General features: G+C 35.9%; 3 protein-coding genes across 5 annotated transcripts; 1 reads left to right on the plus strand and 2 right to left on the minus strand.

Annotated features, from left to right (window-relative positions):
- Positions 1 to 1,404: 1,404 nt before the first annotated feature.
- Positions 1,405 to 21,852, plus strand: LOC123315873. 2 transcript variants are annotated; one of them, XM_044901774.1, is made up of 3 exons: positions 1,405 to 1,427; positions 19,011 to 19,079; positions 19,894 to 21,852. In XM_044901774.1, exon 3 carries the CDS (start codon positions 19,903 to 19,905, stop codon positions 21,490 to 21,492), a length of 1,590 nt encoding a protein of 529 aa, XP_044757709.1. In that variant the 5' UTR covers positions 1,405 to 1,427; positions 19,011 to 19,079; positions 19,894 to 19,902; the 3' UTR covers positions 21,493 to 21,852. The 2 variants fall into 2 exon arrangements, with proteins under 2 accessions (XP_044757709.1, XP_044757708.1); XM_044901773.1 differs by lacking the exon at positions 1,405 to 1,427 and adding an exon at positions 11,849 to 12,086.
- On the minus strand, positions 1,775 to 4,097 carry LOC123315874 (sorting nexin-6). Of its 2 annotated transcripts, none has more exons than XM_044901775.1 (8): positions 3,948 to 4,097; positions 3,610 to 3,840; positions 3,437 to 3,558; positions 3,052 to 3,380; positions 2,874 to 2,989; positions 2,496 to 2,678; positions 2,128 to 2,237; positions 1,775 to 2,070 (listed from the first exon to the last, which is right to left on the minus strand). In XM_044901775.1, the coding sequence occupies exons 1-8, from the start codon at positions 3,948 to 3,950 to the stop codon at positions 1,977 to 1,979; spliced, it is 1,188 nt and encodes a 395-aa protein (XP_044757710.1). In that variant the 5' UTR covers positions 3,951 to 4,097; the 3' UTR covers positions 1,775 to 1,976. The 2 variants fall into 2 exon arrangements, with proteins under 2 accessions (XP_044757710.1, XP_044757711.1); XM_044901776.1 differs by having other exon boundaries at positions 3,610 to 3,828; positions 3,948 to 4,095.
- LOC123315875 (transmembrane emp24 domain-containing protein eca) lies at positions 4,349 to 5,242 on the minus strand. The gene is made up of 3 exons (XM_044901777.1): positions 5,026 to 5,242; positions 4,604 to 4,971; positions 4,349 to 4,543 (listed from the first exon to the last, which is right to left on the minus strand). The coding sequence occupies exons 1-3, from the start codon at positions 5,168 to 5,170 to the stop codon at positions 4,394 to 4,396; spliced, it is 663 nt and encodes a 220-aa protein (XP_044757712.1). The 5' UTR covers positions 5,171 to 5,242; the 3' UTR covers positions 4,349 to 4,393.
- Positions 21,853 to 22,322: the final 470 nt, after the last annotated feature.

A 22,322-nucleotide genomic window follows, 5' to 3' on the forward strand; every position in this document is an offset into this window, starting at 1 on the left:
AAAGTTATCGATGAAGTGAACAGGAAAAATTTAATTGGAAAAACGAAATGACATATCATACTTTCATTATTCAATAACTCTGAAAAAGATGATAAAAAAGTGTTGGAGGGAACAATGTAATAATCATATTCCGTTAATGTAAATGGAATATGTATTTTTTATTCTTATAGAATTCATGGTAGGTAGTAACTAGCACTTGTTTACAGTGTGGTTAGATGAGAAGAATTAGCTGTACCTATAATTACAGAAGCCTCAAAGCCGCCCTTTGAGAAGGACAAATAACATTTCCCTTTGTCCTACGTTTAAGCCTTCATTAAATTGGTACCAACAAACGGAGATAATTTCATTTAACAAACTTGCAATTACACCTCAACGTCCCAGTTCTTGTCTTTGCGATCAATTAAGTAAAATGATTCATACATAGTTCCACTCGGCCATCTCACATGATTCTCATCCACCAATTTTTCAATTGAAGAAATTTTCAAGAAAACGTTATTAGAGGCAGATTAATAATTCGACTCTTATAAACTTACCATCTTCGCAAGCGAAAAACTATTCGCTTCAGAAAAATATATAAAAAAATTAGAGATTCTTGGCAAGTGGAATAAAAATATTTTTTTTTATTTTATTTTATTTCATTAAAAAAGTTTTCTGTAGGTAATTACTATTGAAAATCGAGATAATTCTAAAAGGATTGTGTATGACCAATGGAAACAATTAGATTACCGTATATTTTTATCATTTGAAATGGTACTATGACATTGAAAATAATACTTTTTCATTATACATGCTCAAGGTTCCTTTTAATTGCATTTCGTAACAATGAGATTTTTATTCGATTTCCAATGACCGCCGTTGAAAACCATACAGGGTATCTCATACAGATTTGTATGATTCTCATTTGAAAAACATAAATTCCCCTACCTCTCTTCCCCGTATGAAAAGAGTAATAACACATTTTTCTGTAACTTTTCAAATCGTTACAAAACTTCATACAACTTCTTATTGAATTTAATTCGACAATGTAGACATCTAATGTTCCATCTGTGAACTACCAATTGTTTAAAATATTCAAACAGTAAACTATACAAGTTTACAATAATTTCAACTCTGTAGAATGCAAAAATTAGGTTTTTTTATGGAAGGATGACAAATTTCAACGGTTATTTTCGAAAAAATAAATGAAAATAACAAGGGGGGGAAACATTAAAGAACTGTATAGAAATTATTATTCCTATGTGAATTATTGCAGAGTTGAAAAAATCTTATTTTCACAAATATTCAACAGATTTTCTACCTGAGGCAGTGGCTGAATGACCATGCTGATTGGGATATTTATGAATAGAGTAGAATGCGGCACGTTTGATGTTTTTCGATCTGCCAGTTTTCTTTATATGCCCGACTGAAGTGAATTGTATATTCATTGGGTAAGTCCTTCAATTGTATTGCTACTTATGTGAATTTTTTGTTCAACTAAACTCAAAAATGTCGATCTGGGCAATCGCCTACTCCAATAACGAGCGTACTAGTATTGTTCTTGTACAAGTGGAGAGACAATGTATTAACAAATTGTGGCATACTTTCACTAGAAGTATAAAATATCGCCGCCTTCCATGATAACACTACTTGATTGACCTTTGACAGTCCAAATGGTGTTAAAGACCCCAAATTATCGGCGTAATTGCGGCTTCTATCATTAAAGGGTAGGAGATACTAACTTCCAGGTCACTTTTACTCGAACTGATGATTTGCCACGAAGAAAAATAGACCGAAATAACTTGAAAATATCTTTTAATCAAATGTAAACAACATACAATATAATATAGGGCTCATATAATATTTACATAATATATATCAATTTTGTATAATTGAACCGAGAAAATAATAGGCAATTAAATTTTCAATATGATCGGAATGTATATATAATGGTATAAAATAATAATTCAATACAAATAGTGAAATGATACTTATTAGGCTTATGATAGTTCTTTCAAATAAGCCAATGACTTCTTTAGCTGATCCTGCTGGGTCCTAGCATGCTTAATTTCTAACTCAGCCAACTCGATAAGACTGAAAAACATATGATTTTTTTTTTCAAAATTCCCTACGATACTGAAAATTACAAACCTCTTTCTGAATGCGTGAAGCCTTCTGGTCTTAAAATCAAGCAATTCTTCTTTGGCTTGGGCGGAAATAGCTTCAAATTGTTCACAAGCGGCAGACTGTGCTGTTTCAGCCTAAAATAAAGTCAATTTTTTCGTAAATAGAAACAGAAATATAATATTCAGAGTAATGAAAAGTAACACATGCATTTTTAACAAAAGTGGTAATTTCTCGTTGTGAAAAACATTCAAACACAAAAGCAGTCACAAATATTCTATTTACACACCTCCTGAACTTCTGGTGCCTTAGGTGAGCAGAAAAGACAAAAGTGTAAAATATATAGATATATAAAAGTGTAATAAAAAAGTTATATAGACGAAAAATTCACTTACAGCGTGTATATCCTTGTTTTTATGTCTTGCTTTTTCTAAAGTTCTATTTGCATTTTCATAGTTGGCTAAACACTTTAATCTCCTAACAAGTAAAGCTCTTGCAGCTTGACTATCTCTCATATAGTACCTAAGAGTGTCAGCAAGCTTCAAATCTTGATCACAGGCAACCCTGCTCTCCAATTTCTGTGGATAAAAGAGAACTGACAGTGTTTCCATGACAACAGTTGCTAAGAAGTGGTGAATCACCATAGTACCAACAAAAGTTTCCAAGGCAACACTTGTTGCTCAATTCGTTTTTTAAGTTACATAAAAAAACAATGTTTTTTGAGTTATGGGTTCAATTGTTTCAAAATAAATTGAGATGGGAAATTTACTCACCCTGACTTTTTCAAAAGTATCTGCTAACTTTGCAAGTTGTTTATCTAATGGACCAGGATCAATATTGGCCAATTGCACTAATGCACCAGATATTTTAATGAAACTATCAGCTAATTCTGTGGGAAAAATACTGACATTCAATGCACCCGAGAAAAAACGGAATGACTTTTCTTCTCACCCTTATGTTTTTCAGTCATTTTATCTGTACGACTTGTAGCTTCCTTGAGTTGATTATAATATTCTGTCAAAGAAATCATCTGCTGTTCAAAGAAGTCATTAACATCCCTCACTGTCGCATTAAGGTAATACTGATCCGTTGTAGTGCCAATTGATTTGACGAAACCACCAAGCTGCTGAAGTTTTCCTTTAGGTCTTGCACATAGATCTTGATCATATTCAAGAAAAACATGTAGATGCCGGTCTTCTCTAAACACAGAATGGCTAGCCAAACGAGTAAGAAACACTTCATGCATAGCTACAGTCTTCTTAAATGTTGCTAGGTATTCCCTGAAAATTTTTTCGATGAATATTTTGAAATATTCATGTAAGGATTACCAACTAACGCCTCAAGCTCTTGTTTCATTTTGGTGAACTCCTCCTTTGTCATTGTACCTTCTCCTTCACCAAGACGCTGTAGTTTTTCTCTTGAAGCATCGAAATTTGGACGAGGTGGTGGGGGTGGTATCTAAAAGGATTCGTGAATGTAATCTATGTAATCATCGAGTAGGATTCTTACTATGTATCCTGCATATATCTGTTGTTCCTCATATCTATCGTGAAGCCAAATGAACTCTTCATGTTGACGCACTACTAGGAACTCGGTCTTTTGAAAAGCTTTCATTGTTGTTCTTGTGTGAACAGTGAATTTTACTTTGTCTTTTTCGCTAAGAGCATCGGATATATCGACAAGCAGGCTATTATCTGTGAGGGGAACATTGTTTCCTTCTTCGGATAACTGTTTGTCCGCCTGAAATTGAGTGAATTCATTCTTTATTGAAGCTTATTTGGAAGTAATTAACGCCCCTTCGAGCTTCATTCGTTTTCCGAGTTAATTTTCAATTAAAATCGACTCACCATCTTAGATATCTAGGATTCAATTGTCCAATTAACAATTGCTCAATTTTCTTAAATCAAAACGGTATAAACAAATAGAAAAATTGGGGTTTTCTTTAATAAATTATGAACAATAGCATAGAATTTACAAATCATCTACGTGTCCATAGAAGTATAAATATAACATAACCTCCAATTTGGGCGATTTTGTTTTTAATCCCAATGGGCTTTCCTGTTCACGGTTAACCAGTTTAAGAAAACCAAGGACAGGAAAATGCCGAATGCTCTCAGGAACCAGAAAACTTATGGAAAACTATAATAGTATAATCTTTTACGACCATTTCAATAAATTCGCATGGATAAAAATTCCTTTTCTTTGATGCGGCAATGAGTATAGTTTATTCTCAATGAAAAAAATCACATTAAAATTATAAATATTTATTAAAAAAATAACCGAAAACAACACATCAAACTAATTTTTTGGCTTCAAAGAAGCTCTTCAAATGTCTCATTTGCCAGGCTCCCATAACTAATAGAACAGCAGTTTGAATGAGAGACCACCATAATACACGGGAGTTGGTACTTTCACTAGTCTGCCTGAACCTTTCTTCACGATACTGTAACATGAATTGAAAAATTAGGAATAGGAGACTTGGCAATATTACTGAAATTCTTACTCTCTGATAGTTCTGCTCTTTAGTGATTTGTTCAATTTGATCTAGGAGCTGTCTAATTCTCAATTGTAATTCTGAGAGTTTTTCTTTCTGTACCACTTCACCATAATTGACAGCATGTTCTCCTACTTGTATGTCCAGATGTACCCTTAATTGTGAACCGCTAAACCAAGCAGTACTGTTAGAATACATACAAATTACGTGTTCCCCGTGCGAATGGGAAGTAAAAGAGATTTTACCCTCCGAACTGTATACCCTTGATAGAAGTATCTTATCGTCAGCATCTCTAACTTCTACATGCATACCAATTCCTGGTGAAGAGGGCATATATCCTCCACTTCTTGGATCGTAAAGTTCTACTTTGTAATTTACTGAAATGAATTTCGATATAAGGACCCTGGTTCAGGTTGTTCCACTAACCATACCTATTACATTGGTTTCATCTGGTATATCTTCGATAAAACATTTCCTTTCCGTTTCCCCTATGTGAAAATAAAGGGCGTTGCAGCAATTAACCGAAATTAATAGGGCGGCTATACTGAACAGAATATTTTGCCTATTCGTGGCCATTTTCGCGGATTTTCTATTTTGGTTGACGGACTACAATCTAAACATGACGGTCGACGTCATCTTTTATTATTGACGTTTCGCTGGCGATCATAGAAAATTGAACACGTCAGTGTTGAATGTCTGCAACAATAGTTTTCGCTCAGATGTATGATGAGTTGCAGCAACTTGAATAAAATGGATGGACTCTAAACTTCAAACGATGTTCTATGGTGGATGATAATTTTCCTGCTATTTGTTGAGGATACCCTCCTTAATCTATATGGTACCCTCCATACTGTGTTCTCTCCGATCCCTTAAATATCTTAGAACATAAATACTATCTATGATACGCGGTTATTGATCATTTTCCGACAGAGGACCATGAAATATCCCTTGTAAAAATGAGATGATGACTATCATTGTCTTGTCGACAACAAAGGTTACATGTAGCGATAAATTGAAATGTTAAACTAATTATTGAAGATGTTCCTGAATTTATACACGCAAAGTTTGAATCTTAATCGGTTTCTTGAACCTTCAAGTTAATGTAAAAACCATTGTCTACAAGATAAATCTTTATCTTCATCTGAATATCAGGTGTTGTACTTGAAAACGAAATGATTTGAACTTTAGAGCATGAATTACCGTTAATTTATTTCCGAACTAAGTAGGAAGTTATTGATGATGGTAATGATGTGGATATTACACGAATTCTATGCAATTTTTCTCTGTGATTGTCAAGAGTTTATCGAAAATTGCCGTCAACGATTCATTTGACCCTTCATATCACGCTAGATTTAAGCATTCGGTTGATTTGAAGGGGTTAAAAGTCAAGTGTCCCTTATAGAGCCTTTCACGACTTATGACCATCCACGTTGCACAAGAAAACAATGGTGATAAGTGAATGTTTGGACCGCCTTTATGTCGATATCGCCTAAGGCAGAAGGAGTTTTCTATGACACCGCGAAGTTAGCGGGGTGAGCTGTAATAAAATGTGGAGCGTCGATTTTCGAAGGTCATTGAGTGCCAAGAAAGGGTCACAGAAAAAATGGGTTCATGAGAAATCGTCGTTTTACTCTTTATATCTGCATGCAATGATTCGTCTTTTGGAGTGGATGTTAAATAATGGGCCAGCACGACATTTGTAAGTCGAAGTCGTGTAATATAACATCCTCAATTATTATTGCAATATTTGTAGAGTAATTTCGGACGGGTATTATGTAGGAGTTGGTATTGTTGATAGAGGTATGTAGGACGTCAAAAAAGAGAGGTGGACCTGTTCCTTTTCTCTCACCTGAAACTGTACCCATATTTTTCATAAGAAATCGATACGGCTCACTTACAAAGATTATTTGAAACTGAAGAATTCAATAGAAATTTCCGCAATAGAGGTGTATATTTCAAGATCCTGTCATAACCAGATGCCTAAATTTGGGATCTATGTTCCTAATAAAAAGAATGGCATTCTTGAATGGACCATAGATACTGACTCTAATCAAAAAAGACCTCTTTGCATCATAGATAAATTAATGCCTCTATCACAGATTACAGAGTAGAGCCTCTATGCATAGAGTCCGTGGCGGCGCGGACTCTAATCTATGGTTCCGCGTTTCAAATCATGTCTTCAGATGCCAAATATAAAATATTGGAAAATGCGAAAACTAAGTTTTTTTTTATTTTGTGAGTAAAATTTTGGGTTCATGCGATTGTTCATTGTGAAACATGTGTGAGAATCAATCTGAAAATTAAATGATTTCGAATATTTTGCGTTGGAGGAATAGGTAGGAGTTGTTTTAATGTCAACTAGTAGCAACTATTATGGGTACTTATCATAAATGAGATTTTTTAATTAGAATACACAAGACTTATAAGGGTACCTACACCAAACGCCTCTTTAATTAAACATTCAAAAGAATGAGAAAGCATTAATCAGAATTCAGAAATGATGAAAGTCAAGGTTGTTGGTTTTTGAGGAACAATATTTTGAGATTCGAAAAATGAATTGAGATGAAATTAGATCTGTTGAATAGTCAAAGAAATATCTTCAACTATGCACTAAAAGTAAAATTTTCAGAGATATGTATTTTCTGGTTGAAGAGCTGTGAAATAAAAGCAGGTGATGGTTAAAGTAAAAAGTTGATGAAAAAAAAAACGGTCTCTGTCTTGGGATGAAGTATCAGCCAGGTAAAATGATTGTTTTTTTATGTATATTCCGAAATCAACTGCTCAGGTCATTAGCCGTACAAAAAACCCTTTTTTTTCGATTTTGATTGGCCTATTCGATAATTTTTCTATTGGTAATGATGAAAATATGAGTTTTCTGCATTTACTAGCTCACTCTTTCGTCGCAAATTGAATTACGTATCAGACTGCATGATGATAGATCATAAATACCTATTTCATACCAGTTTATAGGATTAATTTCTTGATAATTGGAAGCAGGATGTGTTTACTTGTTGATTATTGTTGATTTAAAAAAAATGTGGGAGTAAAGCTTATGCGATGTTTGGAAAGATAATTCTGTGGATGTATCACTTTTAATTATCGTGTGGTGGATTATTATAGATGCAATAATTATTGTAGTATATGTTCGGTATCCCAAATTGTTTGATTTTGGCTGTTTCTGGTACTTCTAGACTAGATAGGTTAAAACTTTGTGAGGAGTTTGAAGTATTCACTGGATGCTTAGAATTTCATTCAATCTCAGAGCTCTGAAACTCCGAACGAACCGGGCAAGCAAGCTGATATCCTTCGAAAATCGAATAAAGTAACCAAACTCCATTCGAAAATTTCTTCGATTCGAAGAGTGGCGGTTCAAGATTATCGGTGACGTCTGGGGTCATAGAGATTCCTTCGTAGGTTTTGACGAATGTTTCTAATCAAGTATTTGTGGCCGCTCGCTTGATTTATTACCTCTGCTATTATAACACCTCCATTCTATTCCGAAGTATACTAGTTTTTCGTATACATTTGTTAGATTGTATTGTTGCAAAATCACGGAACGTTTGTTCAACTCGGATTCGGGTTGGACCATCGAAGAGGCCGGTCGAGGTCATTATGTCAATGAAAATTGATGGACCTATACTCTATGCTCGTGTATAACTTCAATCATTTTTATCTTGGTCAATTTCTCAAGATCATCATCTTATTTTTTGTGAAAAAGAAAATTTCTCATCGGAGGAATAAATTATTTCTTCTTAGGACTGAAATATCATTTTCTCGACACTCATAATATTCATCAGGTATTTTAAACTAAGCGTAATTATTCGCTGAAGACTTCTACAGCTGATTATTGAAACAAATAGAGGTGATCGTAAATGGTTGCTCAGTAGTTAACGTACCTATAACGTTTAATATAAACAGGAAACTATCGTTCATCATTAGAATCTTCCTTGACTACTGTTGAAGGTCTCATCTGAGAGAATCTTTTCAGAGATATACCAAATTATCGTCTGTATCGTAAAAGTATCTTGGAGAATTATGGGAGGGTCAGTTTGCCTTGAAAGCTAATAAATAATATTCAATCTTCGAAATTTCCACATTGTAATGAAGTAATTTCTGTGATTGATCTAGGATTGAGGACCTACAGCATCGAAAATTTGTAAATGTTACAGATCTTCACGCACAAAATGGTCACGATTCTGATTCGGATATTTACAAATACAGTAATAATCTTGAAGGTTGTCTCTGAGTACTCCAGTTTGCAATACCTTCATTATTTTCACTGAAAAGTTGCAGTGTATAAATTTGGCAACTATTCACTACACAACTCTCGAAATCTGCATATTTAAAGATGGATAGTTTGAAACTTTTCTTCGTAAACTCAAACAATGGGTTATTTCATAGGTTGATTTGATTTTTCGATGTTGCATGTCAAAACGCACAGATCCCTTATTGCAATTCTCTCTCATGCTATAATCGAAGCACAATCAATTATAAATCAATCAAGCGTGTAAGTACACAAGTCACTCTCACAATTTTAACATTGTTTGACAAGAGATTACGTTAGAAGTTAGTAATGTAATAATGTCTCCATTATATTCGATCATTTTTGTCCTTAAACCGAATAATCATTTTGTTCGCATCCCATCAAACTGTAGATGCATTGTTGATTAATAAGATGAGGTCAGAATTGAACTCATACATTACAGAGGTGATTCAATATGGTAATTGTTAGAGGTATTACATCTGACTGGGATCTAGATATCTTATTCCATTTTGTCTTTGTTATTCACTTGTCAACTTCTATTTAAACCTTTTAGAGTTTTATACAAAACGATTATTCTAGTAAAATGAATAAATTTCTACAAAAATCTTTCGTAGATAGGAAGGACTCTTATAGGAGATTGAGAAACGGTGTTACCATTGTTCGTTTTTTCCGCTAACGTACAATGCGAAAAAAATTCGAAGAATCATTTATAAATGACGGCCAGCTGTTCGAAATGATGACATCATTCCTCAATGGACTAATCTTCAATTAGCTGTAATTAATCATAACATCCATTGAAAATAATGATAGCTCATTTTTTTCCTTTGACGATTCAATCATCCGAGCAAAACGCTCATCCGTTTTGATGTTAAAGATGCGTTAATATGGTTCTATACCTATCTTTCATTTTTACACCCAGTACAACTTGTTTTTTCCCTTGACCAAAATTCTTCGTGATTTTTCGGTGAAAACTAGCTTGTTCTCAATCAATTGGAATAGATTAATAGATTGAGAGTGAAATTGCTCACATTGCTATGCTGGAACCTCATTTTCGTCCTTGGAAATGAATATTGCATTAACGATGATAATGCTAAGTCGTGCATCTTGATTCTTTCGAATGTAAAACACATGCCTATCCCCCGAGATATAATTTAATTTAAAAGTAATAGCTGGAGGAGCTCTCTATCCAAGGATTAGACGTACCTATTGATCCTTAAGAATTAAGATCATTTCACCAAGCGAATTTTTCGTGTCCTAATTTTAGGGGTTGCTTTCACCACCCCTTGCAATAATTGGGGAATACCACCAAAATTGGAAATAGATTTTTTCGAAACTATCCATTTGAACACTGTATTTTTCGATATTAACCGATTTTAGGAGTGGTCAATTCTTATAAATTAAAGATGCTGCCATGTTTCGCGCTGTCATCACATCACTTGAAAACGGCTGGACCGATTTCGTTCATGTTTTATTTAAAACCTTCCTTATACTTGGTGGAAGGTTCTTAGGTTGAGCAAATTTCGAAAAATTTGTCTGGGAAACTGGAGAAATCGAAAAAACTAAACGCTGTGGCTGGTTAAGAAATAAAACTCGAAAAAATCGAAGATATATTGATAACTAGTTAGTCTAGACCAGTTCCATGCATAAAAAATATTGCGTTACCATAGCAACGAACAATAACTCATTGGAAGTGTCAGTGTGAAGTTTGAGGTCAAAAAAGTAAACCAGAGAACCCGTATTTAAAAGGATTAAGAGGTAAGCAGATTTAAGAAGATATGCTTAATACCCTTGGTGATCAATTTCCTTCGTATGCGACCATGAAAAATTGGACTGAAAGCTTCAAAAGAGGTAAATTTTCCATTAAAGATGATGACCGATCGGGAAGGCCAGTTTCTGTGTCAGTCCCCGAAAATATCGATGCAATTCATGACATAATTTTATCAGACCGTCGAGTTGGGCTAAAACGGATATATGAAGCACTGAATATTTCATACGAACGCGTTCATCATTTAGTTCACGTCAATTTGGACATGAGAAAAATTGCTGCAAAATGGATCCCCAAATGTTTGAAGGTTGACCAAAAGCGTGCAAGGGTAGAAGCATCGCGTTCGATCTGTGCTCGATTTGAAAACTATGTAGACTTCTTAAGCCGAATTGTTGCTATGGATGAGACTTGGGCACATTTCTACGATCCAGAAACAAAGCAACAATAGATGGAATGGCGACACTCTGGTTCTCCAAGACCTAAGAAGTTTCGTGTCCAAAAAAAAATCTGCAGGAAAAGTTCTTGCTTCAGTTTTTTGGGATTGCCATGGAGTAATCATGATTGATTTTTTGGATAAGGGTGGAACAATAACCGGATATTACTATTCGACACTCTACGGGAAAAAAATAAAGAGAAAAGACGAGGAAAGCTATCCAAAGGTGTTTTGTTTTTGTAAGACAACGCCCCTGCACACAAATCTCATGTTGCCATGCAAAAAATTCGTGATTTAGGGTTTGAATTACTAGAACACCCCCCTTATTCACTAGATTTGGCTCCATACGACTATCATCTCTTTCCTCAACTGAAAAAAAGTTTAAAACGTCTTAAATTTTCAACGAGGAGGTAAAAAAACTAAAAAAGCTGTGGACGTCTGGTTTGCAGAGCAAGAAGAAACATTTTTTTTGAAAGGTCTAGAGACGTTGCAGGTTAAGAGGAGAATATGTTGAGTAATAAAATACTTAGACATTGAAATTTTGTGTGGTTCTATAGTAGGCTAAGAATTTTTCAATATATCCTCGTATTTTCCGAAAATTTCCGTTCGTCTTGTGTTCAACCTACCATAACCATGGTCCATCGCCAGATGACGAAAAGCCTCTCCTCTCCTCACAGGAAAATCTCAACACATCCTGCTATTGTCGCCGTATAACCATAACAGTCCGGCGGACCAGCGATCCGCCCCACAGTCGTCGCGATCTGCGATATCGCAGACCTCCCTTCTCCGTACCTCGTGACCTGGTGACCCACGGCACCGCTTCCCAAGCGAACCCAGATCGACGGGCGCTTCTTCTGTTCCTCTCGCAAACGAGCACAACGCAAAACGTCTCGTAGGTAGTGCAAGTGCACCTTCTCAGAGTGTAGTGTTGTCCCTTGCCGAATTTCGTACGCTGGAAATTGCCCCATGCACCATGTTGAGGTCGTTTCTCGTTGGATTAGTTGCCTGTATGGCCTTTGCCGATGGGCAGGTGAGTGTTGGATTTTTTTTAATTAGATAGTTAGAGGATTGGACAGGGTAATGTATGGAAATGAGTCAAGGTTGAGTAACATCTTCAGTTGGACTGATTTTCAAGAGAAGAGTGTAATGTAATACTTCATTTATCTCGAGGATGATTTCGATAGTTGTCTCAAGAGTATGATTACTTGTCATTAAGTATTTTTGGATGACAGTTTTTATGAATGGTCCCCAAATGAGTATTGGCATGAGAGTGTCTGATTTCATTCCTATTGACTCATCGTTCCCCACAAAAAAGTCTCCTATTAAATTTATACAGGATCTTCATTTATAATTGGTTATTACATCGAAGTTATGGCTTTTTTGCTGAAGGATGTAGCGCTAAATTGTCGCGCATTATTAAAAAGTCCCTGTATATGCCTTTGGTCAAACGTTTTGGTAGCCAACGATATTTCTATGCTTTTGCTCTAGTAGATGATTCAAGTCACAAAAGATCTTCTTTCGTTATCAGTGATTGCAGTTGCTTATGATATATCTATGCTTCTGCCTTGATCGATCATTTAAATTACCTCTTTTTTGATCATTGGTTGCAGTTTCTGTTGATATATCTATACTTTTACTCCAATTGGTCATTCAAAACTCCAAAAATCCTTGAAATTCTGTGAGGAGTAATATAAGGAATTATACAGGGTGATCCATATCGTAACTAAGAAATTTTAACCACGTATTCTACATCAAAAATAAGCCCTAGTTTGTCATATAAACATATGCCGAAAAATGTTTCCTCTCCGAGATACGGGGTGTTAAAATTATAGAAAAAAAAAAGATTTTCCATGAATAACTTTCACATTGCTTGAAATATTTTCATGAAATTTGAGACATAGGTTTTGAGCGTCAAGGGGCACTTTTTGCATAATATCATTTCTTTTCTATTCTACCAGTGGCGTCCGTACTGCAGCGGGACTGAATATTTTCAGATAAAAAATGATACGCCACTGGTTTTTCCGACAATGAAAATTACAATTTAAATCCTTATTTAATTTGGAGCAAATTCGGTCTCTTGACTTTTTGCTGTACGAGGCACCGTTTCCGATTAAAAAAATAAATTATGATGATTTTGGCGATTTCTTCATGCATGAGAATGTGTTTCATTTTTTTAACCGGAAACGGTGCCTCGTACAGCAAAAAGTCGGGAGACCGAATATGCTCCAAATTAAATAAGGATTTAAATAGTAATTTTTACTGTCGGAAAAACCAGTGGCGTATCATTTTTTTATCTGAAAATATTTAGTCTCGCTGCAGTACGTACGCCACTGGTAGAATAGAAAAAAAAATGATAGTATGCAAAAACTGCTCCTTGATGCACAAAACCTATTTCTCAAATTTCATAAAAATATTTCAAGCAGTGTGAAAATTATTAATGAAAAACATTTTTTTTTCTATAATTTTAACACCCCGTATTTCGGAGAGGAAACATTACTCGACATATGTTTATATGACAAACTAGGGCTTATTTTTTATGTAGAATACGTGGTTAAAATTTCTTGGTTGCGATCAGCACCACCCTGTATATGTTTGAAAGAAAACTACTTTGAAACTTTTGAATAAGGGGTAAATGAAATCAATCAAATTCTCGAAGAGCCACTCTTTCTAGTGATAATACGTTATTTAATCTTTCTTTCAATGATTTGTGATCTTTTTTATAAAAAATCACAAGGCTCAAGTAGTTGAAAAAAATCATAATCGAATATAGTAATAGTTGCTTCAGTATGGCAAAAAACATTAATTTTGAAATTTATTACCTGGCATTTAAAGATCACGTTAAAGCATAAGTGATCCCCGTTTTAAATGGAAAAATCGTACATCAGACTCTTACAATCCAGAATAATCATGAATTAACGTTCACCTCCCGTACATTCTTCACGATTTTAAGATGAATCAAGTAAAGGTCGCTCTGGTCGACGACAAATCATATTCAAATGGTCAGTGACCATATACCGGGTTTTTTATGCCGAGTAACAGGCTCTAATGCGGTATAGTGTCATCAATAATTCGAGATTAAAATTCGGTATGTCTGGATCCATACAATACCAGCACATCGTAATTATGAATTTTTTATGGAGTCTTCCTCGCCATTTTATATTCTTAAAGGTCGCTGTGTGAGCTGATTTAATTTCTAGTTCCGTGTTGATTCCGAGTATCAATTAAGTCGATATTTGACATGGTTCTATGGTTTTCCATCACGGTTAACAGGATACGTTCGATTCTTTGCTCTATGGTTATTTTTCCCCAAGGGAATATTATGTTATTAATAATATAAATTAGGTTGAGATGGAGCCTAAACTTAATCTCTTTTAAGAGTTTCTCACTTAATCTATCATTGAAGTCACCTTATATCTAGATTCCAGCAGGTTTCGGTAACCGTCAAAGAAACTCCTGCAAAAACCTTGGCTCCAACTATGTGTCATAGAGTACACACATGATCTAAATAATGAAGACGACACCGCCGCCGCTAAAAATAGTAAATGTCACCTATCCAAGATTCACCGCTCAACTCAATCAGATTCAGCGATGACGTTCGGTAACACTTGTCAGGATTTTCACACAAAGATGGGAAAACATGTGTCTTCCTTTCCAACAATCCTCGGTTTGACCAAGAAGGGAAGAAAAAGAATTTGGATATACCATAGAACACCTTGACATATATCATAAAAAACAGAAATCCTTCTCTGTGAACTTCACTCATTTATTAGGAATAGACCCCAACATGCCATATTTGCTTATCGTTTCTTCCTTGATGAAAACGACGAAAACATCCTATATTCAAATTGGAAGTTTATTTTTACGATCGATTCCTTAAACGAGTGTTGTTGTAGAGTCGTTTAGCGAGTTTCTGATTAAAATGCCATGAGATCATCTTCGTCGCCATGATTTAAATAATTTCAACACGCCGCCACAGAAGTTAATGAACGCGGAGAACGTGATTCACAGAACAATCGCTGAATTTGCCACAGAGGATCTTGTTTCGTCACGTACGGTTCGTTTTTCTGTGAACCGCAGGTCAAATTCCGAGAGTCACGGAATTGGACTGGGTTCATATGTTGTGGGTTTTTCTTGTGAATTGTTCGCTCTGGAGATTCCCGGGCAGCAATTTTACCGCGAAATTGAACCGGATGGGAAAATTTGGAATATCTGTGAATGTTGCTATTATACCGTGACAGATTAATCAAAAATTTTTGCATGGCGGATTTCCAGACGTATGGATAAATCAATTGTTGCGTAGCCATTACGCCTGTTTGAATTTTTCGCTTAATAACAGTGATACGTTTAATGAGGAACCTTATTACCATAACGTTCAGACGTATAATTTATTACTGTGATATTTCGAATGGAAAGTGCGATAATAATTCAAATTATACACTTCAGTTACTTAATAAATGAATTAACAACGAGATGATTGAGGTGACTATTGGAATTTCTTCCCCGAACATAGAGAATGTTACACGGAAAAGTGACAAATACCTTCACAGATGTTTTTAGACAGACCAAATAGATATCATCGATTAATGTCACAGAAATGGTAATGGTAATATCAGCATTTCAAAGGTCCTCCAAACTCCACCATAATCTTTAAACTCGTTTTTCTCAAACGTTTCTGATCTGCATCTCGTTAGGACTAACTAATATAAAATAATCAGATATCGATTGAAATTTATTTTGGGAGGATTTTGCATCTCTTCATAAACTTTTTAGGGTTTTCACTCCCAATCTCTGAAACAAAATCAATTAAAAATGAAATCAACGATTTGCTCCTGCGTAAATTCTTGCACTAATTTGTCTACGTGTATTCTATTAGATCAAGATAATAATTTGGCAAATTGTTCGATAGGAATAGATCATATTTGGATCAATTTACTAAAGAAGGAGCTGTCATCCGGTAATTTCAAAATTAAATGAATCAACGTTTCTGTGCAGTCTCTGTTTCTGTGTGTTGACAATTAATGTCAGACAAAAAGCGACAATTCAGAAGATTTTCAAGAGTAGTTTTTTCCGTCTGATGAAGGAGTCTGATATAGACTCCGAAACGTTACGAAGAATTATAATTTCAACGTTATTTATTTTGAGTTCATTGTCAGGCAACAATTTTTTCTAGTTAATTTGCTCCTGACAAATTAGTGCAAGAATTTACGCAGGAGCAAATCGTTGATTTCATTTTTAATTGATTTTGTTTCAGAGATTGGGAGTGAAAACCCTAAAAAGTTTATGAAGAGATAAAATAATCAGTTGAAAACACAATTTATGACCTCTATATCTATGGTTATGAAATGACATAGAAGAGCGTGACCACAAAACTCGGATTAGATAAAAGGAGCACGGAAATTGAACTTTTAACCTTCTATGATTCGTCTGCTTCAGTGACCATAGGCATAGAGTGTGTATATTTATGACGCATCTTTCCGCGATGTTATTTTTGGACCATAGAAGGTGCGTTCGGTTTCGATTTCGTAACTGGCGCCGACCATCTTGCCGTGACATTGGCTGTCGAAAAAGCGTAAGGAATTCCTTTATAATTGCGAAAGGTGTAAAGTGCGAAATGGATTGTCTTGAAGTGTGTTCGCTCCTTCTTCTATTGCGTTCTCTGACAACGTCTATTGTGCTTAAAAGTCAAAAGATTGCCTTCGACGCTTTTGTAATGCAGACCTTCGTGCCTTCCACCCTGAAGTCACGGATGCGTTTAACACTGAACTAGAAATTTTACGGATTCTTCATGCCTGCTTTATGGAAATTAAGTCGTTGGGATGAAGATGGAACAAATTGTTTTGTTGTTTATTATATGGGGCTTGGGTATCACGAGGAGGGGCTTGAATCAATTAGAAATCTATGTTTTTAGCTTACATAGAAATGAGTGAGGGAAGATGAAGGTTGATTTCACGGTATAAATTAATTTTTTGATCAATAAAGATCAGCTGAGCTATAACTGACGAAAAGCAATATACACCACATTGTATCGTGCCATAAATGAATTTATTACCATTTCAGTGCCAATGCACCTCTTTATATGATAGTCATCTCAGAGGAATTCCAAAAAGTTCAGAGCCAATCCTCGGCTCTTCAACTGACTCAATTGGCGATATGGTGTGAATGTGCCAAGTTTTAATTTTACAGCTACTGATTCACACTCGTCTGATTTCCTTGAAAAACCAACGCAAAATTTAATGATTCACTCGCATCCGAATTTACAACATTTGACACTTGTTCATAGAGGTGAAATAGGGGTGTTCTTCTTTGACCTCGAACCTAGCCAGACTACAGAACACTAAAGTAACCATCGAGAATTTTTTTGAATCATAAATATTTCATTCTGTGGTTTACATGGTTGTCAACCAAAAAAACACATTGGATAGGAACAGAAATGTTGAAATAAGACCAACACGTGATAATTTCAAGGTGAGAAATGCCGCTATGTGGGATGATAGTGAAATGCCATCTTTGGTTATGCAACAAGGCGAATACCTTCGTTATTTGGCGAGTCTGTGAAATGATCTCATCTTATCTATCGAATGCCTTCTATGGCCGATTAGATCTGTGATGTTTCGATAAATACCCGTGGTCTGATTTATGTAAGCATTTTTGTGTTCCGTGATTTTGATCATAGATTAAGGGGATCCTACAGTCTGTGATTTTGGGTACATTTACGCTTCTTTTCTTCGACTCAGATCTCAATCTCATTCAGGTCGTGATGAGTATGATGTTACATTCCCAATTTACTTGCCTCTGAAGCTATTATAACATTCTTCGCAATTGGGTGGGAATTTCTATTATATAATTATCTCATCTTGTATGTATGAGAATGCTTTATATTCACGAGTCCAAATTTGACCTTTTTACTTTTTTCTATCCTATCCGTATCATTCTTCTATTGTAGGTAAGCTAATGGATCTTCTATAGATCTTCATGGCACCCACTGACATTTATCATAGAGGCAACGAACCATCGATCATAATCATTATGGAACCCTTCAAAGATAATTTGTAACCAGCGTCAACGCCATTTTGCAATACCAGAAGTGTAACACTTATTTTAATTTTCTTAATACTTGCAGTTTATTCAGTTATTTCCAAGCTAAGAAATAGAACAGAAGAATAAATATTTTTTTCTATTTCGAATAGTTCGAATAATTAAACAGCGATATTTCTATGACTATGACGCAATGATCACTGTTCTTGTTCAATCGACCGTTTTCACAGTTGATGAAGTCCAAATTGAGTGCTTGTCAGTCATAAAACCTTACAAAAGACATGCAAAAGTCGATCATCACGATAAGAGAGCTCTCTAATAGTCGAGATCCATCGCAAGTTCGACCTTAATCTTTGAATTGCCGACAATTCAATGAGTAGCTTGTTGACGTTGGGGAACTGTAAAATTTTTATCTCTGTGGACATCCACAGAGAAGCATCAGATGTTCACAGATCCGAAAACAAGCACAATCCACTAAGATCGATTTCCTGTTGCCCTATTGAGATAGAGAGATTAAACTCTTTGTTATAATAAAGTGATTGAACTTTTAACAACTCACCTGAGAGTACGACATGACTACATTATTTATTAATTGGGATGTTCAACAATCGTGGTCTATAATACCAGTGCGATCTTCCTATTATGACATTCAAGGTCACTTAGCACCTTACTTGATGCTGCTTATCGGATGCCGTAGATAATATAATGACAAATTTCAATTAATTATCGAGCTGATGATTTCTCACTCGAGGAATATGTGTATCTAACTACTTCGAAGTTATTTATTGCCTGGAAAACATAATATATCTGCAATGCTCATCGGTAGTGGATCCGAAGATTGTGTTGTGGGAGAAGAAGTCTTTTTTTCTCTATTTTTATATCCAAATAAAGCAATAAAAGCATAAATGTTTTGTTACAGATCAAGTCGTCATTTTCATGTGAAGGAAGAGTATCTGGATACTATGCTGATGTTGGTACTGGCTGTCAGGTAAAATCCATAGAATATAATTTATCGAATTTATCTTCTATCTCTATGAAAATATCGTGTTTACATTGTTCTGTGGTTTAAACTGTCCCAAATTCTGATTGCGTTACAGTGAAACATCCTAATTATTCATATATTATGTTTACCAAAAACACGATTTCAGGTGTCGTTAACAAATTCCGTACATAAATTGTGCTATTGTCCTCGATTGCTGGTCGATAATTTCCGAAAGAAGATGATACGAAATGCATAATCTAATCGAAACAACAATTTCATTATTCATTCACCTACTTCTGAGATTTTTCTATATTGCCATAGGAAGACGAGCAATTCGACCTTCAACCTTGAAATTTTTATGAGATCTATTGATCAACTTTGCTTTATAGCCAGAAAGAATGTTCTCTATGACAATCGTCAATAACAACTTAGCTCATCGCGTCCTTTATCGTATGTTTATTCATAAATCCTTCTTGGACGTCGCTAGATATCCACGCGGGTAAGTTAGATACCTGAAATCTAAAAGGAATTCGAATTGATACTAATAAAACTGTAATTATATTATTATAGTATGCGTTAAGTGCTCTCGATGACAGTACATAGAAATGTATGAAAAAATCTCAAAGAACTCTTTCAGTATTTTCCAATTTTTTGCAGTTTTCGATATTTTATTCACAAGATATATTACAATCGATCGTTGAAATCTCTTGGGACATAGCACAGAACACTAATAAAATGGATATCTCTTAAAATATCATAGAATTTTTTTAGGTTATATCTATGTTTCTGTCATAGAACTGAATTGTGGATCATTTTTCAGGTGTACCACATGTGCGATGGCCTCGGCCGCAGGTTCAGCTTCACCTGTCCCAACGCCACGTTGTTCCAGCAGAGAATGCTCATCTGCGACCATTGGTTCATGGTGAATTGCAGCAGGTCCGAGAGCGACTACGGTGCAAACCTGTTGATAGGTCAGAAAGAGACGCCTTTCGTTGGGGAAACGGGACTGAGTTCATTTCAACGCACTCCAAGACCTGACTACACCGCCATCAAACTTGACCAAACCAAGGGCATCTTCCAAAGGGCACCAGAACCATCGGAAGACTCCAACCTGATCCCCGTCAACTCCGAGGAGCAGAACAATGTACCGACTAGTTGGTCAACTGAATACTTAAGGCCTGATCCAACGGTCGATCCCACGAGACGTCAAGACCAGCAAACGCGAGGTACAGAAAAGACGAGTAGTGCCACTCTTGAAAATAGACTTAACAATGGGGCGGATAGAGGAAACAGTGGTCAAGAAGTCAAGACGGCTACCTACAAACCAATAGTGAACTTCCAGTCCAATTACAAAGCAACAACTCCAGTTTATCCTCAAACTGTGGACGAAACACTGAAAATGAAAGACTTGGACTTGGTTCCTCCCAAAACTCAACCGGTGGTGACAAGGATCGAGGACATAAATAATCTACAGAGCACGGAATACAGACATGAAGAAGATACGTCGGTACCTGTAAATTTCGAGTCTCACTTCAAGGCCACAACTCCAGTGTATCCAACATTCGTCGACGATTCCCTAAAGTTGGTCAACTTGGAACTGTCACCGCCCATCTTGCACTCACAGAACGAGAATGTTATCTTGGATGATAAAACACAGAAATTAGAAGCGAATAGTCCGGTTGTAGTGAATTTCGAATCAAGATTCAAGGCTACCACTCCGGTGTATCCGAAATTCGTTGAAGATGCGTTGAAATTGAACGACTTGGATCTGTTACCACCCTCATCTGTTATAGGCCGAAGGAGAGAGGAAGAAGAAGCGAAGGTTAACTTTGTTTCAAATTTTAAGGCCACAACACCAGTGTACCCTTCATCAGTTGAAGCCACTTCTCCCTTACCAGATGGGGTTGGTTTGTTGCCGCCCTTGGAGGATGTTCCGAAGCAAAACCAACAATTCACCGAGACCACGACAAGAAGATCGGTAAATTTCGAATCCAACTTCGAAGCCACAGTTCCCAACTATCCACAATCTGTTGAAGCCACATCGCCACTACCAGATGAAGTCGGTTTGCTACCTCCGAGCAGGAACGACGTATCGGGAAGATTCCTCAATTTTCAACCCAAGGATGACACCGACAATCAGGGTCGACCCGAAGAAGAAGAACAAGCTAAACAACCTGTGGTTTTCTATGAACCTCCGCTGTTCGAAACGGGCTACGTGAATCCGAACGGAGCTTTGGCGAGTTACCAGAGCAACTATAATCACGTGATATCGCCGAAAATCGACGATTGGAACGCTTTGAGACGCAGATTTTCCGTGCCCGACTTCGATTTTCCATTAGATTCGGAAGTGAAAAGGGCGTCATACGAAAGTGATCGAAGTTCGTTTCAGCCGAGACCTGCAGGTTCGCAAGTAAGGTGATTTTATTCTATGGTTCGATACCGTGATTTTCAGACTTGGAAAGAGTGAATGAGGGTAGAGTCATGGGTGGGTTCGAAAATAGCTCCGTGAAATACTATGTGCCAAAACTAGGACTCGGGGTATAATTTTTTTTACAACATTTTGTGTTACAACAACAGCATTGATTTGATGCAATGTCACAGGAGTGATATCCAACGAACAGAAGAGCCCATAACGAATCAGCAAATTTCATAATTTATTGTTTGTTTCTTTTTCGATATCTAGATTTCCATAGGTGAATAAAATTAACTTTTCTGCGGGAATTCGAACTCCAAACCTGTTTGGATTTCTAGTCATACAATAAATTATGTATAACCGATACTGATTTGATTTTATTTCACAATGGAAATCTCACTTCAATTCTCTTCTATCAGTTCTGAGTTCTTAGTTAAAAATCAACAAGTAAATATATATCCTTCCCCAGCATCCATAGTCATAACTTCAAATCTTAGTCTAATCAGTTCACACGTATTTTACAGCGCTTTATTGTCTGCACTCATTGATCAACAATAGATAGTTATCAAGAAAAAGGCGAACAAACAATAGGCTAATAAAAACTGTTGTCTATGCGGATTGTATAAAATTACATAATGTTTATGCATAACAATGACTCTTAAATAATTCAGAGACATATTTCTCTTGCTGGAAACAAATTTGTTTTTTTAGATGCCTGGTTTCATACCAACAAGGAAATACCAAACAAAACCCTCCCAATAAATAGCGGCTTCAGCCCTCGAGGAAGAAGTTATAAATTGGCCATTCGGCAGGAAATAGCACAGAGAATTTTCTCT

Source organism: Coccinella septempunctata, chromosome 6 (genome assembly GCF_907165205.1).
Source record: "Coccinella septempunctata chromosome 6, icCocSept1.1, whole genome shotgun sequence".
In the NCBI taxonomy this organism is placed as follows: Eukaryota; Metazoa; Arthropoda; class Insecta; order Coleoptera; family Coccinellidae; genus Coccinella; species Coccinella septempunctata.

Excerpts from the sequence above, each read along its gene's own strand:
- LOC123315873 (XM_044901773.1), top strand. The coding sequence starts at position 12,030 with ATGTTGAGGTCGTTTCTCGTTGGATTAGTTGCCTGTATGGCCTTTGCC. Across the intron at positions 12,087-19,010 it reads TGGCCTTTGCCGATGGGCAG|ATCAAGTCGTCATTTTCATG; the intron begins GTGAGTGTTGGA and ends GTTTTGTTACAG. Across the intron at positions 19,080-19,893 it reads ATGTTGGTACTGGCTGTCAG|GTGTACCACATGTGCGATGG; the intron begins GTAAAATCCATA and ends ATCATTTTTCAG.
- LOC123315875 (XM_044901777.1), bottom strand. The coding sequence starts at position 5,170 with ATGGCCACGAATAGGCAAAATATTCTGTTCAGTATAGCCGCCCTATTA. Across the intron at positions 4,972-5,025 it reads AGATGAAACCAATGTAATAG|TAAATTACAAAGTAGAACTT; the intron begins GTATGGTTAGTG and ends AATTCATTTCAG. Across the intron at positions 4,544-4,603 it reads AAGAGCAGAACTATCAGAGA|TATCGTGAAGAAAGGTTCAG; the intron begins GTAAGAATTTCA and ends TTCATGTTACAG.
- LOC123315874 (XM_044901775.1), bottom strand. Across the intron at positions 2,238-2,495 it reads AAAACAAGGATATACACGCT|GCTGAAACAGCACAGTCTGC; the intron begins GTAAGTGAATTT and ends ACTTTATTTTAG. Across the intron at positions 2,071-2,127 it reads CTTCACGCATTCAGAAAGAG|TCTTATCGAGTTGGCTGAGT; the intron begins GTTTGTAATTTT and ends TATGTTTTTCAG.